Source organism: Danio rerio, chromosome 4 (assembly GCF_049306965.1).
Source record: "Danio rerio strain Tuebingen ecotype United States chromosome 4, GRCz12tu, whole genome shotgun sequence".
Taxonomy (NCBI): Eukaryota; Metazoa; Chordata; class Actinopteri; order Cypriniformes; family Danionidae; genus Danio; species Danio rerio.
The window spans coordinates 56,075,580-56,089,437 of record NC_133179.1 but is presented as its reverse complement, the minus strand read 5'-3'; the positions used below and the strand labels follow the sequence as shown (position 1 = coordinate 56,089,437).

At 32.8% G+C, this 13,858-nt stretch overlaps 3 protein-coding genes and 1 long non-coding RNA gene across 12 annotated transcripts in view; 2 read left to right on the top strand and 2 right to left on the bottom strand.

Moving 5' to 3' along the window:
- LOC137489621 (uncharacterized) overlaps positions 1–2,910 on the bottom strand; it is a 115,936-nt gene extending 113,026 nt beyond the window's left edge. For 3 of the 5 annotated variants that reach the window (XR_012402635.1, XM_073948910.1, XM_073948908.1), the window contains exons 1-2: positions 2,881–2,910; positions 2,154–2,306 (exon numbers count right to left, since the gene is read on the bottom strand). Coding sequence is in view for 2 of the 5 variants with exons in the window: in XM_073948908.1 (XP_073805009.1) it covers positions 2,154–2,238 (85 nt within the window). In the remaining 3 variants the exon portion in view is untranslated. The remainder of the gene's footprint in view (positions 1–2,153; positions 2,307–2,880) is intronic. The other 2 variants (XM_073948911.1, XM_073948909.1) reach the window with 1 other exon arrangement.
- Positions 1–13,858, bottom strand: part of si:ch73-110p20.1 — a 592,105-nt gene that overhangs the window by 208,078 nt on the left and 370,169 nt on the right.
- LOC137489462 (uncharacterized) overlaps positions 1–13,858 on the top strand; it is a 243,196-nt gene that overhangs the window by 73,063 nt on the left and 156,275 nt on the right. Inside the window, exons 1-2 of one of the 5 annotated variants that reach the window (XM_073948500.1) lie at positions 9,456–9,508; positions 10,031–10,174. The exons of 3 other annotated variants lie outside the window; for them this stretch is intronic. In XM_073948500.1, the coding sequence (XP_073804601.1) occupies positions 10,045–10,174 (130 nt within the window). In that variant the 5' untranslated portion in view covers positions 9,456–9,508; positions 10,031–10,044. Of the gene's footprint in view, positions 1–9,455; positions 9,509–10,030; positions 10,175–13,858 lie in introns of those variants that run through there. One more of the 5 variants, XM_073948501.1, reaches the window with a different exon arrangement.
- Positions 8,949–13,858, top strand: part of LOC100535035 (uncharacterized) — a 304,783-nt gene continuing 299,873 nt past the window's right edge. The window contains exon 1 of the mRNA XM_073948867.1: positions 8,949–8,990. The gene's annotated coding sequence lies outside the window, so the exon portion shown is untranslated. The remainder of the gene's footprint in view (positions 8,991–13,858) is intronic.

Below are 13,858 nucleotides of genomic sequence, written 5' to 3'. Positions count from 1 at the left end.
CTCCACAATTCACACATTACTGTCTGGCTAGTTTCTCTCCTCTGCTTATGCTAAAAAGGCAATAATGGTCCAACATTTCTGACCATTATCACCAATAAAGCCTAGAAAAACGGCATCAGTATATTGTAAACTGATAGGTTCAAATATTCCCTGTGTGTTTTGTTTTTGTGGAGTTTCAGTGCACTTTACTGACACATTTCTTAAAACAGTTTGCATAGAGAGAAAAGACAATTCTAGACATCTAATTGTTGTTGTTCTGAGATTGTATATAAATCGGTCTACAAACTTGTTGTGAGTGTTGAAGCTGGCCTCTGCTGATGAAACTGCAAACTATCTACAATAAACTTTCTTTTAATTGAATCTCTGACTCCTGCTCTTCTTCATCTGATAGACTGGTCATTTTTGGGTTAAAACTGTTGGCCCCCCTACAAACATAGACTGTAAAATATATGGACGTAGTATCCGTGACGTCACCCATAGGTTTCTAAAGAGCGCAAAAGAAGCCACAAGTAGGCGCGGCCAACCGTCGCCATTTTGTTCGCGCGTCATCACAACCACGGCGGGATACCAAACAAGGGCAAAGAGGCGGAGAGTGAGCGGAGCTACAGACACATGCTGCATTTTGCTTGGACCTGGTTCAGACACACTTTACTTTGGGAGAACGCTTAATACTTTATCACTTGTCACTCGTTTGTATTCTGACCACTTGTGCTTGGTTGTACACTATATCAATAAAGTGTTTAGTCTTTTAAAAACACACTGCTGTAACACATTGAGCCACTAAACATTGTTCTTATGACGTTTTTCAACAGGAGGAACACGCGAATTACATCCAAACACTTCAGATAAAGTCTGTGTTAAAGTAAGACTATTGATGAAATCCAGCATAACACTGTATGACAACGCTTCAGATGACTGTTCTAGAGCCCACAGCTAATCAATTCGTCAGATTCTGGAGTGCATTACAGCTCTAAATATAAAAATAAACGATAAAGGATCTTAAATAAAACAAATACATGTATAGAGATGGTGTATAAGTATATAACTTTACTCACATGGGAAACGGAGGCCACATGAATGGTTTGTGAGCACAATTAAGTGCACTCAGCATGACATTCCATCAAATAATTGTAGGAAACAAGTCCAAAAGGCAGTTGAGTGTGTAAAGCCACATAAAACAACACAGAAATACGATAAATATGCCGAGTTCAGTGGCTAATCTGCAGGATTCAGCTTAGGTGACGTGACGGCGACCAGCGATACCTAACTGTCACTCAAGTGACCACGCCCTTAATTATGCAAACTTAATATAACTTAATATAAAGGAAACGGACGAGTTATAAAAAAAAATTCACCCCCCTCACAGTTGTCATGAAGGGTAATATTAGCTGTATTAACCAAAATCTTTTTTTGTACCAGGTTGTAAACACCTTTTTTTCTGCTGTAAAGTTGGCCATTCTAACAGTGGGCTCAATTGAAATTTGCTCTGTTTTGGAGCCAGGAGCGGCCAGGACTAGCGGAATTTCGGATGAATTGCAGTTTTAGTTACTTCCGTATTGGCTTCCTGAGAGAGAGCAGGAGGTTGCCGCTTGCCTACAAAGTGTACTTATGCACGCACACTATAATCTGCTGTTTTACTCCACTGAACTCCATATAAAAGACAGAAACTTATTTGAACAGGCCCATCTAAAGGGTTAATGTTGCCAACTGATGATCAACAGTAAAAATTACACATTTGACCTCTTCCCAACAAGGAAAACAGCAACAATCTAGAATGCATGATTATTTGGTGTCATGGCTTTGCGGTTAAAAAATGTGGTTATAATTTAAGTTAATGGGTCAAAAACAGCCAAGAATATAATAAAAGGGTATATAGATTGCGGGAATAATCGTATTATCATCACGATAACGATATTTTTGGCCCACGATCAAGAAAATGGGAGACTAATAATACATAAAAGAATGACAAAAGACATGAGAACAAGTAACAAATGAAACTCATTCCTGTCTTTCAATGAGTGCTTATGTGCATTTAGGAGAACTAGGCAGCACACTCAGGGCTGCAAGATGGATTTAATTTAGTATTCTTATTATTAAAATATATCTGAATGAGGATCAAATGACTGAGTTGGTTTTTGAGAATTAAAACTAACCTGTTTGTTCTTGCAGATCTTCATGTTTGACTGTGAATGTTTCTTCAATCTTCACATCTTCACTCTCCTCTTTAATAAACGCCATCTTTATAACAGTGTGGAGATCAGTCGCTTCAGCAGGAGTTTTTCTCTGCGTTTGGACACTTTATCCTGCTTAAAATGAACAAAACAATAAAATGTCCTGTTTAAATTAAATAAAACAATGAACAGAAACAAAATAACTTCTCTTCAACACTTGTTCAACAGTTTCTTTATATGAGAGTCATTAACAAACAGAAATCAGAGCAAGAAACAATAGCCACAAATGACCTGATTAAAACTAGTACTCCATTTCTTATAGTGATGTATACTTAGAATGGAATGGCATGCTATTTAATAAATTAAACCTTCATAAAAACACTTATTACACACTGTTACATCCCTGTAACTTCTGTCAAACTTTATTTGAGTATGTTCTTAATTGTTGTTTGTTTTATTTACTTTATTGTCTGCTTACAGCAACGTGTAGCACTTTTTTTTGCCCAAGACAAATTACCTCTCTGGGACAAAAAGTGTATCCTATCTTTATTCAAACAATAGACCTCATTACTGTGAGTTAAATAGTACTACATTGCATAAAGGGTTAAAATAATATTGTCAACAGCAGGGACATAATTTAGCACTGAATGAAAAAAAACTGAAACTTTAATCAATCGGTTTATATAAGTGTAAACGCTTTAAAACAAACCTTTCTCCAGTTGAATCACAGCGCGGGAGCGGCGCCGGCTTATGACGTCACAATCCACGCCAAAATAAAAGTCTTTTTAACCTTTTTTGCCACTTACTCTTAGTCATGACTTATTATATATAGTTTTTCTCTGCGTTTGGACACTTTATCCTGTTTCAAATTAACAAAGCAATAAAAATGTCCTGTTTAAAATAAATAAAACTATGAACAGAAACTAAATAACTCATCTTCAACAGTTTCTTTATATGAGAGTAATTAACAAAAGTAAATCCGGTAAGTCCGAGCAAGAAACAACAGCCACAACTGAGCTGATTAAAATTAGTACTGCATTTTTTATATATAGTAATGTATACTTAGAATGAAGTGAAATAATTTTATTTTAAAAAATTAAACCTTCATTAAGACTCTTAATACACTCACGTTGTTCCATAGTCCTCTTTACTTTGAGTAAAATAGTATTACGTTGTATAAAGGGTTAAAATAATATTTTCAACAGCAGGTACATCATTTAGTATTGGATGAAAAACCTGAAACTTTAATCAATTGCTTTATATCTGTGTAAAAGCTTTTAAACAAACCTTTCTCCAGTTGATTCACTTTTTTTTTTTGGCAAAAGAAAAAATATCTAAAATCACATACAAATACAAATAATACTATTAGACAGAAAGGGAAAAATATTAATATAATTAAAGTATTAATATTAATAATAATAATAAAATAACTAAATCAAACAGATGAATGAAATTACAATGACACTTAAACAAATCACCATAAGGAAAGCAACTAAAATCAAGAATCTTCTTTAAATACATCTGCATAATATTTCAGGAATCTTACATTTTTTTTTATTGTTAATAAGATGAAGTGATTTAAGGAGGGAGTTAAATTCTATTCTAAAATGAGCAAATGATGGGTAATTATTTGTGAATTTTTGTTTGTGAATGTAAAATTTGCCATATAAGATAAAAAAAAATGTATAATGCGTTCCAGGGATTTAGCTTTTGGGTTATTATAATAAAAATAATGTCTTTTAGATTAAAGCAATTCACAGCATTGGCAAAAGCAGATATATGAAAATTTAGGAGTGACCAAAATTGCTTGAATATCGGACAATCAAAAAACATGTGTGCGTATGCGTGTGTGTGTCTGTGAGAGTGTGTGTGTCTGTGCGTGTGCGTGTGTGTATGTGTGTGTGTGTGTGTGAGCACTTGTTCACTGCTGTGTACATGTGCGTGTGAGAAAGAGATTGTGTGTGTGTGTGTGTGTGTGTGTGTATATAATATACACACACACACACACACACACACACACACACACACACACACACACATATTGCTAAGTACATCCATCACTGGTATCTCTTTTAAATTAAAATTTTCTACAGGTTGATTTACAATAATATCTATACGGAGACCCGGAAGGGATGTTATAGTGACGAAAAAAATGGGTGGGAGAAAAAAAAACTGAGTGATAGTTAAACATATTTTTGAAAGTTTTTGCCTTTCCCTCGCAAAACTTTTCGACAGACACTTCACTTCATTATATCCTATTATTTGGTATTTTCCCATATTTCTCTCATATTTTGAATCTTGAAAGCTTGTTGAAATTAATATAAGAATGTGTGCGTTCACTTTGTTTAAATTAAAGCTGTGCGTCGATCAGGGCCTCTCATATGCAACCTTTGAATCAGTGATTCAAAAATATATATGAATTCTAAAATTGAAATGTTGTAGTTTGTATTTTATTTTAATTAATTTTTTTGTTTAATATGTATTAAAGATGTTTGGTATATATATATATATATATATATATATATATATATATATATATATATATATATATATATATATATATTATTATTAAGTGACTATAAAGTTGTAATCATTATTAGGAGGTTAAGTCAATTAAAAAGGCCTCAAATTACAGCAGGTGAAGGTTATTGTGACCTTGATTAAGCTTGAACTTAAGACCTGAGAGTAAGCCAGGCTAGTTTCCCAGCATAAGTTGCCAGAGTAACCGAGTTTGAACTTTCGTAAATTTGATTTATGAAAAAGAATCGGACATTAATAAACCTGACTTACTAAAATAAGCCTGGCTTTTTCTGTAAGCTTGGTTTATGGAACTGGCCCCTGATCCTGATCCCCTATATGCGTCCACATGCAAGTCGACAAAGCTGAAGTTTATATCATATGGTTATGAAGCAAAAATGAGGAATAATGAGTCAGGGAGGTAACCAAGACTTTATAACATTAATTCTCAGCAATAAGTCGTGTGTAAGACAACAGATAATTCTATGCAACATATATTCTTTGTATTCTATAGAACTTTAATATTCATGCAAAAGTCTTTGAATATCACTCCAGTTGTGTCTTTACATAGTTTTTCAGTTACATTTAAGATTGATTTCTGTTATTTATTTAGAATAATAGTTGTATACTAATAATGATATTAAAGAAATTGTTATATTTATTGAAAATAATAAAAATATTTAATTTTGTCATTAATAATTATTTTAAATCTATATATTTAAAATATATATTTATATTGGGGATGGGGTATTATGGTATGTTTGGGGTGGATTCACCCAGGGTGCCATTTAAACTAGAACCGCCACTGCTACCAAGACAATACAGGTAGCCTATATATTTATATAGACTTGCCATGTTGGTTTTAGATGTGTGAACTTCATTCTTTTTTTTAGTCCCTTTATTAATTCGGGGTCGCCACAGCAGAAGCAACAGCCAATTTATCCAGCATGTTCCACGCAGCGGATGCCCTTCCAGCTGCAACCCATCACAGGGAAACATGTGACTGAACTAAATGTAAATTGTTTTAAAGTGTTACATTTGTTAAATTGGCAATATGAATACGGACTATTAAAAGAATAAGCAACAATCATGCTTTGGTTCATTAATAGGTCTACAAAAAAATTGAACAAAAATATTTTTACTGAAAATATAGACTGAACCTTTACTAAACTACTTCTTTAAACTTTCAAAAGAATTAATCAAAGAATTCATTCTTAAAATTGCATTACATTGAAACTAATTAAATTAAAGTTGTACATTGTTAATATGACAAAAATATTTTAAAAATACCTTAAAACTGAAGTTTTAAACTGATGGAATGGTCACATATGGTTTATTTCCATTACATTAAAAGACAGTATAACTGAGAATATGTAGTATGAAAATCATCACTATAGCTCATTCCTAAATAAGAGAAATAAGTCTTTTTTTATTCTGAAAAAATATGCACAAATAAGTGTTTATTTCATCATAATTTATATGAAAAAATGTGAAATTAGGAAAAATATATATTTTGAAATGGGATTACACCTGAGATTGTGGTGTCAATGCTAGTTAAATTATGGGCTGCAATATGAAATATGTTTGAGGGTTAAGAAAATGTTCTTTTCAAGAATAGGGTATGCACAGCTAGTGTTTCTTTCCATCAAGATAAACTTCCAGTGAAATGTTACAGTTAATGTAATTAAAAGATAAAAGATAATCAGTTAAATAGACTTCAGCATTCATTTACTGGTTCAAGTGTAAAATGAGATGAAAAGCCGTTTACAAGTACCCACCAGTCAGGATTAGCAGGCCAGTGTTTAAACTCCATTGAAACCTCATTTGACCCAGGTTACTAAAAATAAAAAAAGTCCTTCTGCATACTTCCGAATATACCCTATTCTGCCATAAATGTTGGAGAAAATTATTTTGCATGGGGAGGAGTCATAAGTGTTTATTTTGTGTTTTAGGTAAACACAGACAGTCTGTACCTTACAGACTCTACAAATGTTGCTGTTTTCCCAAGCTTGGACTTAGTGGAGAGGAGTCACCATGAAGTTCATGGCTGCGAACCTGAAACTGCTACGAGTCAGCGCAGTTTTTTATTTAGTCAAACAACTTCAAGTTCACCAGCAACACGCTTTGCACCACCACCTAGAGCTGGTAGTCAAAGTCAGAGTCAAAGATCATTTCAAAGGTAACCCCTTAAAATAGTACTCATTTAAAGTGTCTGTGGAGATATACTAATTAAAAAAATAAGCATATTCATATATATATATATATATATATATATATATATATATATATATATATATATATATATTTATATATATATATATAATTTTTTTTCATTTATAAATAGGTTGTTTTGAAAATAAGGTTAACTTTTAATACAAACATTACTTTTTTTTAGATCCATACACATCTCTTCAAGTCGGGTAGTGGTGATACGCTTTGTTGAGTGTGAGGCAAATGTGGCCAACATTCTAGAAAAAGTCAATTTGGCAATGGGCAATGAAGAGTCCTATATCCTTACTAACACCCAGGGAAACGAAATCTTGCATTCTGAGGGCACAACTGGTAAATAAACCTGTCTTTTCATTTATACATTTTATTAATGTGATTTATTGATTTTTATTAATTTAGTGGAATAACATTGGTTGCACACATTTAAATACAACTATTCTGTTGAACTTATTCTTCAATGCAGAAGTGCACTTGTTTTTGTGATCGTTTTAGAATATCAGATTCAGTTGCCTATGTGAGAAATGACTAGGAGTAATAAATGTCTGAAAACGGTCAAACTACTTGCTCTACAAACAAGTGTTTGCATGACTAAACAGATAAAGTAGAATAATATTATCAGTTTGCAACATCAAGCAGCAAAACAAGCTGTTTTCAACATATAATGAATGAAAGTGAATGAGACCGGAGGTCTCGAGCAAAAATGATTAAAATGGCTGTACCAGCTCATCCGCGTAGAATAAGGTGAATAGCAAAACAGTAAAAAAAAAATATTTTTTATGTACACATTACTTGCAGATACCCTTTTCTCACCAACCATAAAATAAAATCCACCACTTAAATTTACTATGTACTAATAATACGACTCCAAATCAACAAAAAAAGTTGAGACAGTGTGGAGCAAATAAAAAATATAAAAAAGAAAAAAGAAAGAAAGTTGTTGTTGCAAAGCTTTGTGCGTCAAATTTTCCAATTTAAAAGGAAAAATTTTTCTAGGGGAAAGTTTTACTGGAGGTCTTTGGTTAAGGATATAGACTGGAATAGAACCTGGCTTTTACCTGGGTAATATTGCATTTCCAACGAGACAAAAGAAATACATTTTAAAATTTTTTACATAAAATCTACCCTGTAAATTCTAGTATTTACAATTTTTTGGACATCGACAGCTTCTGTTCTTTCTGCAAACAAGCAGAGGAGACACTACTATAGTGATAGCCAACCCTGTTCCTGGAGAGCCACCTTCCTGCAGATTTCAGTTGCTACCAATATCAAACACACCTGAACCAATTAATTAGGACCTGAACATTACGTGATAATTACAGGCAGGTGTGTTTGATTTGGGTTGCAACTGAAATCTGCAGGTAGGTGGCTCTCCAGGAACAGGGTTGGCCACCCCTGCACTACTACATATGTTTTTGATTGTCCAATATCCAAGCAATTTTGGTTACTTCTAAATTCTCATATATCTGCTTCTGCCAATGCTGTGAATTGCTTTAATCTAAAAGAGAATTTTTATTATAATAACCCAAAAGCTAAATATCTGGAACGCATCATACATTTTTTTTTATCTTATATGGCAAATTTTACATTCACAAACAAAAATTCACAAATAATTACCCATCCTTTATTCATTTTAGAATAGAATTTATTTCCCTCCTAAAATCACTTTATCTTATTAAGAATTAAAAAAATCTAAGATTCCTGAAATATTATGCAGATGTATTTAAAGAAGATTCTCGATTTTAGTTGCTTTCCTTACAGTTATTTGTCAATGTGTCATTCTAATTTCATTCATTTGTTTAATTTAGTAATTTTATTATTATTATTATTAATACTTTAATTGTATTAATATTTTTCCCTTTCTTTCTAATGGTATTATTTGTATTTGTTTGTGGTTTTAGATATTTTTTCTCATGACTATGTAAATTATTGCTCTTTTTAAAGATCTGTCTGACTTTGTTATGATGTTCTTGTATTGTCAGTTCAAGCATTAATTGTAAAAAAAAGTGAATCAACTGGAGAAAGGTTTGTTTTAAAGCTTTTACACACATATAAAGCGATTGATTAAAGTTTCAGGTTTTTCATCCAATGATGTACCTGCTGTTGACAATATTATTTTAACCCTTTATACAACGTAATACTATTTTACTCAAAGTAAAGAGGACCATTGAACAACGTGCATGTATTAAGTGTCTTAATGAAGGTTTAATTAATTAAATAGCATAATTTCACTTCATACTAAGTATACATCAATTTATATAAGAAATGGAGTACTAGTTTTAATTAGCTTATTTGTGGCTGTTGTTTCTTGCTCGGACTTACTGGATTTATTTTGTTAATTACTTTCATATAAAGAAACTGTTGAAGAAAAGTTATTTTGTTACTATTCATAGTTTAATTTATTTTAAACAGAACATTATTGCTTTGTTAATTTTTAACATGATAAAGTGTCCGAACGCAGAGAAACACTATACATAATAAGTCATGACTAAGAGTAAGTGGCAAAAAAGGTATAAAACGAGACTTTTATTATGGCGTGACATGTGACGTCATAAGCCCGCGCCGCTCCCAAACTGTGATTCAACTGGAGAAAGGTTTGTTTTAAAGCGTTTACCCTCAAATTAAGCGATCGAATAAAGTTTCAGTTTTTTCATTCAGTGTTAAATTATGTACCTGTTGGCAATATTATTTTAATCCTTATACAACGTAGTACTATTTACTAAAACTCATAGTAATGAGGTCTATTTTTTTAATAAAGATAGGATAAATTTTTTGTTCCCGAGAGGAAATTTGTCTTGTGCAAAAAAGTGCTATAAGCAGACAATAACATAAATAAAACAAACAAAACAATTAAGAACAGTAACAGTGTGTAATAAGTGTTTTAATGAAGGTTTAATTAATTGAATAGCATGCCATTTCATTCTATACATCACTATATATAGGAGTACTAGTTTTAATCAGCTGATTTGTGGCTATTGTTTCTTAATCGGGTTTGTTAATGACTCTCATATAAAGAAACTGTTGAAGCAAGTGTTGAAGGGAAGTTATTTTGTTTCTGTTCATTGTTTTATTTATTTTAAACAGGACATTTTTATTGTTTTGTTAATTTTAAACAGGATAAAGTGTCCAAATGCAGAGAAAAACTCCTGCTGAAGCGACTGATCTTCACACTGTTATAAAGATGGCGTTTATTAAAGAGGAGAGTGAAGACCTTAAGATCGAGGAAACAGTCGAACATGAAGATCTGCAGGAACAAACAGGTAATTTTCATTCTCAAACACCAACTCAGTCATTTGATCCTCATTCAGATATTTTAATAATAAGAATACTAAATTAAATCCATCTTGCAGCCCTGAGTGTGCTGCCTAGTTCTCCTAAATGCACATAAGCACTCATTGAAAGACAGGAATCAGTTTCTTTCTTGTTGCTTGATCTCGTGTCTTTTGTCATTATTTTATGTATTATTAGTCTCCCATTTTCTCTACCTTCTTAAAGGGTCACAAAACACCAAAACACATTTTTTGAGCTGTTGACAGTCGTATATGTGTTTGCGTTTTTTTTTTTTTTTTTCGTTATGTCAAGCAAATTCATACTTTTTTGAATTTTTGAAGCTGCGTCACGGTCATGGCATAATAGCGTTGTATTGAATAATAAATAATATTTGAATAAATAATATTTAAATAAGCAACAAAGGTTGAAAGATAACTGTCTCCCAACAATAAAAACAGTTTGATCTAGGTGAATTCTCTTTCTCATGACTCCACTCTGATTGCCAGCACTTTAGCCAGGATAGTATAATCACAGCAGAGTGAGCTGATCAGATGATAAGATTCACATTTAAGTGGATTCTTATCCTTTTTAAGAAGTACTGTTATAACAGTCAATGTCATGGAGGGGGGGAGTGATTCCGAGACAAGACCTTCAGCAAATACCTTGCACAACAGGGGTGTTAGCTTGGCAAATAAACTTCTTAAACTCTTCCGGCAAGCCATCAGGGCCTGGTGTTTTTCCGGTTTTCAATTTTTTGATTGCATTTTCAATTTCAGAAGGTGTTATATTTCCTTCTAATGCCAACTGATCTGAATCACAGAAGGATGGAAATTCTAAATAATTTAAAAAATCTCTTAATACGTTCAATTTCATTTACCTCAGAGCTGTAAAGAGTTATTGAAGTTTTTTAATTGATCATTAATTCCCTGTTGATCAGTAATAATACTGCATCATCCTTACTAACTGCTGCTATAAAACCAGCTGGTGAGGATTGTTTCAGTTGGTAACACAATAACCTGCCAGCTCATTCACCATGTTCATTATGAATCTGGCGTGATCTAATGTGGAGATCCTCTGTGTATTCCGTTTGCAGAACAAGTCTTCTCTTATGGAGCTTTTCAGAAGGTGATGTTGAGTGTAGCTGATCAATTGTATTAATTTTATTCAAAATCTCAGTAAGCCGTTTTGACATTCTTTTATTTGCACTAGCTTGATATAAAATCTGTCCTCTTGTATATGCTTTCTGAGTATCCCATAGGATGCTACAACCTATCTCTGGGGATTCGTTAGTCTCAAGGAAGAAATCAATTTGAGCATCAATAAATTTTACAAAATTGTCGTCTACCAAGAGTCTTGAGTTAAAACGCCGCGTACGTTGGGGGATTACATTGCCTGGAAAACATAGCTTTAGTGAGACTGAACAATGGTCAGAAATAACAATACTACCATACTCTACTTCTGACATTAGGGGAAGTAACTGCTTGTCCAGGAAAAAATGTTCAATTCTGGAATAGGTTTGATGCACTGGTGAACAGAAGGAAAATTGCTTGGAAAATGGATATTTAATTCGTAAGGGTTAATGCTGCCCTCTTCGACTCTCCTCCTCTTCCTTTATACTTTCACCCATTTTCTTTTTGCCGTCCCTTGGGTGGAGACCAATTAAACAATGTTGACTGTCGTCACAGAAAACACCAACAATCATAAATGCATGATTTTAAGCTGTCATGGCTTTACATTAAAAAATGTTGTTATAATCGAGGCCAATGGAGAAAATACAGTCATGAATATGACGAAAAGGGAGTAAAATTGCCAAGAGTATATTGAGGTTTTTTTTTTTTCAAAGCATTTTACCAGAATATGTTAAAATAAGATGTCCCCAAATATCAGTCTGTTAGCTGAAACTGAGAAAGTTTTGGCCAAATTAAGTCTCAAAATCATCCCAGAATGGATGAATCTGACCCAACAGCACACAAGGGGAAAGGTGCACATTCCAGCCTTTATGCAGATGCTGTACAGTTATGACCAGTGGTGGTAAGAGTACAAAAAAATTGTACTCAATTACAAGTACTGTTACATTGCTGAAATTGTACTCAATTACAGGTAAAAGTACTGGTGTTAAAAAAGTACTCAAGTAAAAGTACAAATTACTCTTCGTAAAAACTACTCAAATTACAAAATTACAAATTACTTTTTTAGCTTGGCGGTATTGGTGGAATTATCCATAAATGCGGAGTCAGACAAGATCCAGGCAGTAAGACACATTTTACATAACACATTTAAAGATACTATAAACACTTTTAAAACTGTGTAAACAGCATTAAATATAGATTATAATTATAAAGCATCTATAGAGGAAACCCACGCCAAAATGGGGTGAACATGCAAACTCCACACAGAAACACCAACTGACTCAGCCAGGGCTTCAACCAACAAACTTTTTGCTTTGAGGCGATAGCAATACCCACTGCGCACCATGATTATTTTACAAAAACAATGTTTTGCTATTTTGAGTATAAAGATAACAGAAAAATGCACAAATGCAAGACTTTTTATCATTTCAAATGATGCCTCTTTTATCTGTACGATCAATAGATGATTTAATATATATAAAAAAAAAACACTTGCAAATTATGGAGAAACTTTGTTAATTACCTAATTCGCGAACTGAACCGTCAGAAACCACAGAACAACACTGCCGAGTGCCTAAACATATTATTAATAAATTAAATATCACACAAATTAAGTTGTCTTCTTACCATAATGTTTTTTTTCAGATTATAGACTGAAGTCTTGTAAAAAAAAAAAAGGGTTTCTGCAGATATCATAATATCACATTTAAGACCTTTTAAGACTACGTCACATCTTTAATATTGTTAAATTTTATTGTTTAATTTTAAAAATAATTATTTTTCATTATTTTTATAATTTATTATGATTACAAAGTTGGGTGACGGGGTGGGGCAGTGGGTAGCGCTCTCGACTCAAGGCAAAAAGGTCGCTGGTTCAAGCCTTGGCAGGGTCAGTTGGCATTTCTGTGTGGAGTTTGCATGTTCTCCCCGTGTTGCGTGGGTTTGCTCAAGATGCTCCGGTTTTCCCCACAGTCCAAAGACATGCATTTTAGGTGAATTAGGTAAGCTAAATTGTCTGTTGTTGTAAATGAGAACGGGTTGCAGCTGGAAGGGCATCTGCTGTGTTAAACATATGCTGGATAAATTGGCGGTTCATTCCGCTGTGGCGACCCCAGATTAATAAAGAAACTAAGCCAAAAAGAAGATTAATGAATGATTATAAAGTTTTATAACTTTTCAAGATTTTTTAAATCAAACTTTGATGCATCACTCACTTTTGTTTATATCTCAGACAGTTCTACCTATTAAAGTTAAATATCAATGACAACAGAACATGGGTTACTCTACAATTATTATTTTTTTATTCTGGCAAGAATAATAGCAAAAAAAAAAAAAAAAAAAAATTTTGCCCACTCAACAATTGACACATTATTGTCTGGCTAGTTTCGGTCCTCTACTAATGAGCTGAAAAGGCAATCATGGTCCAACAATCCGGTCCATTATCACCAATAAAGCCTAGAAATTGGGCATCAGTATACTGTTAGCCGATGGGTTCATATATTATTTTATATATTTATTATTTTGTTACTTAATTTTTGTTACATT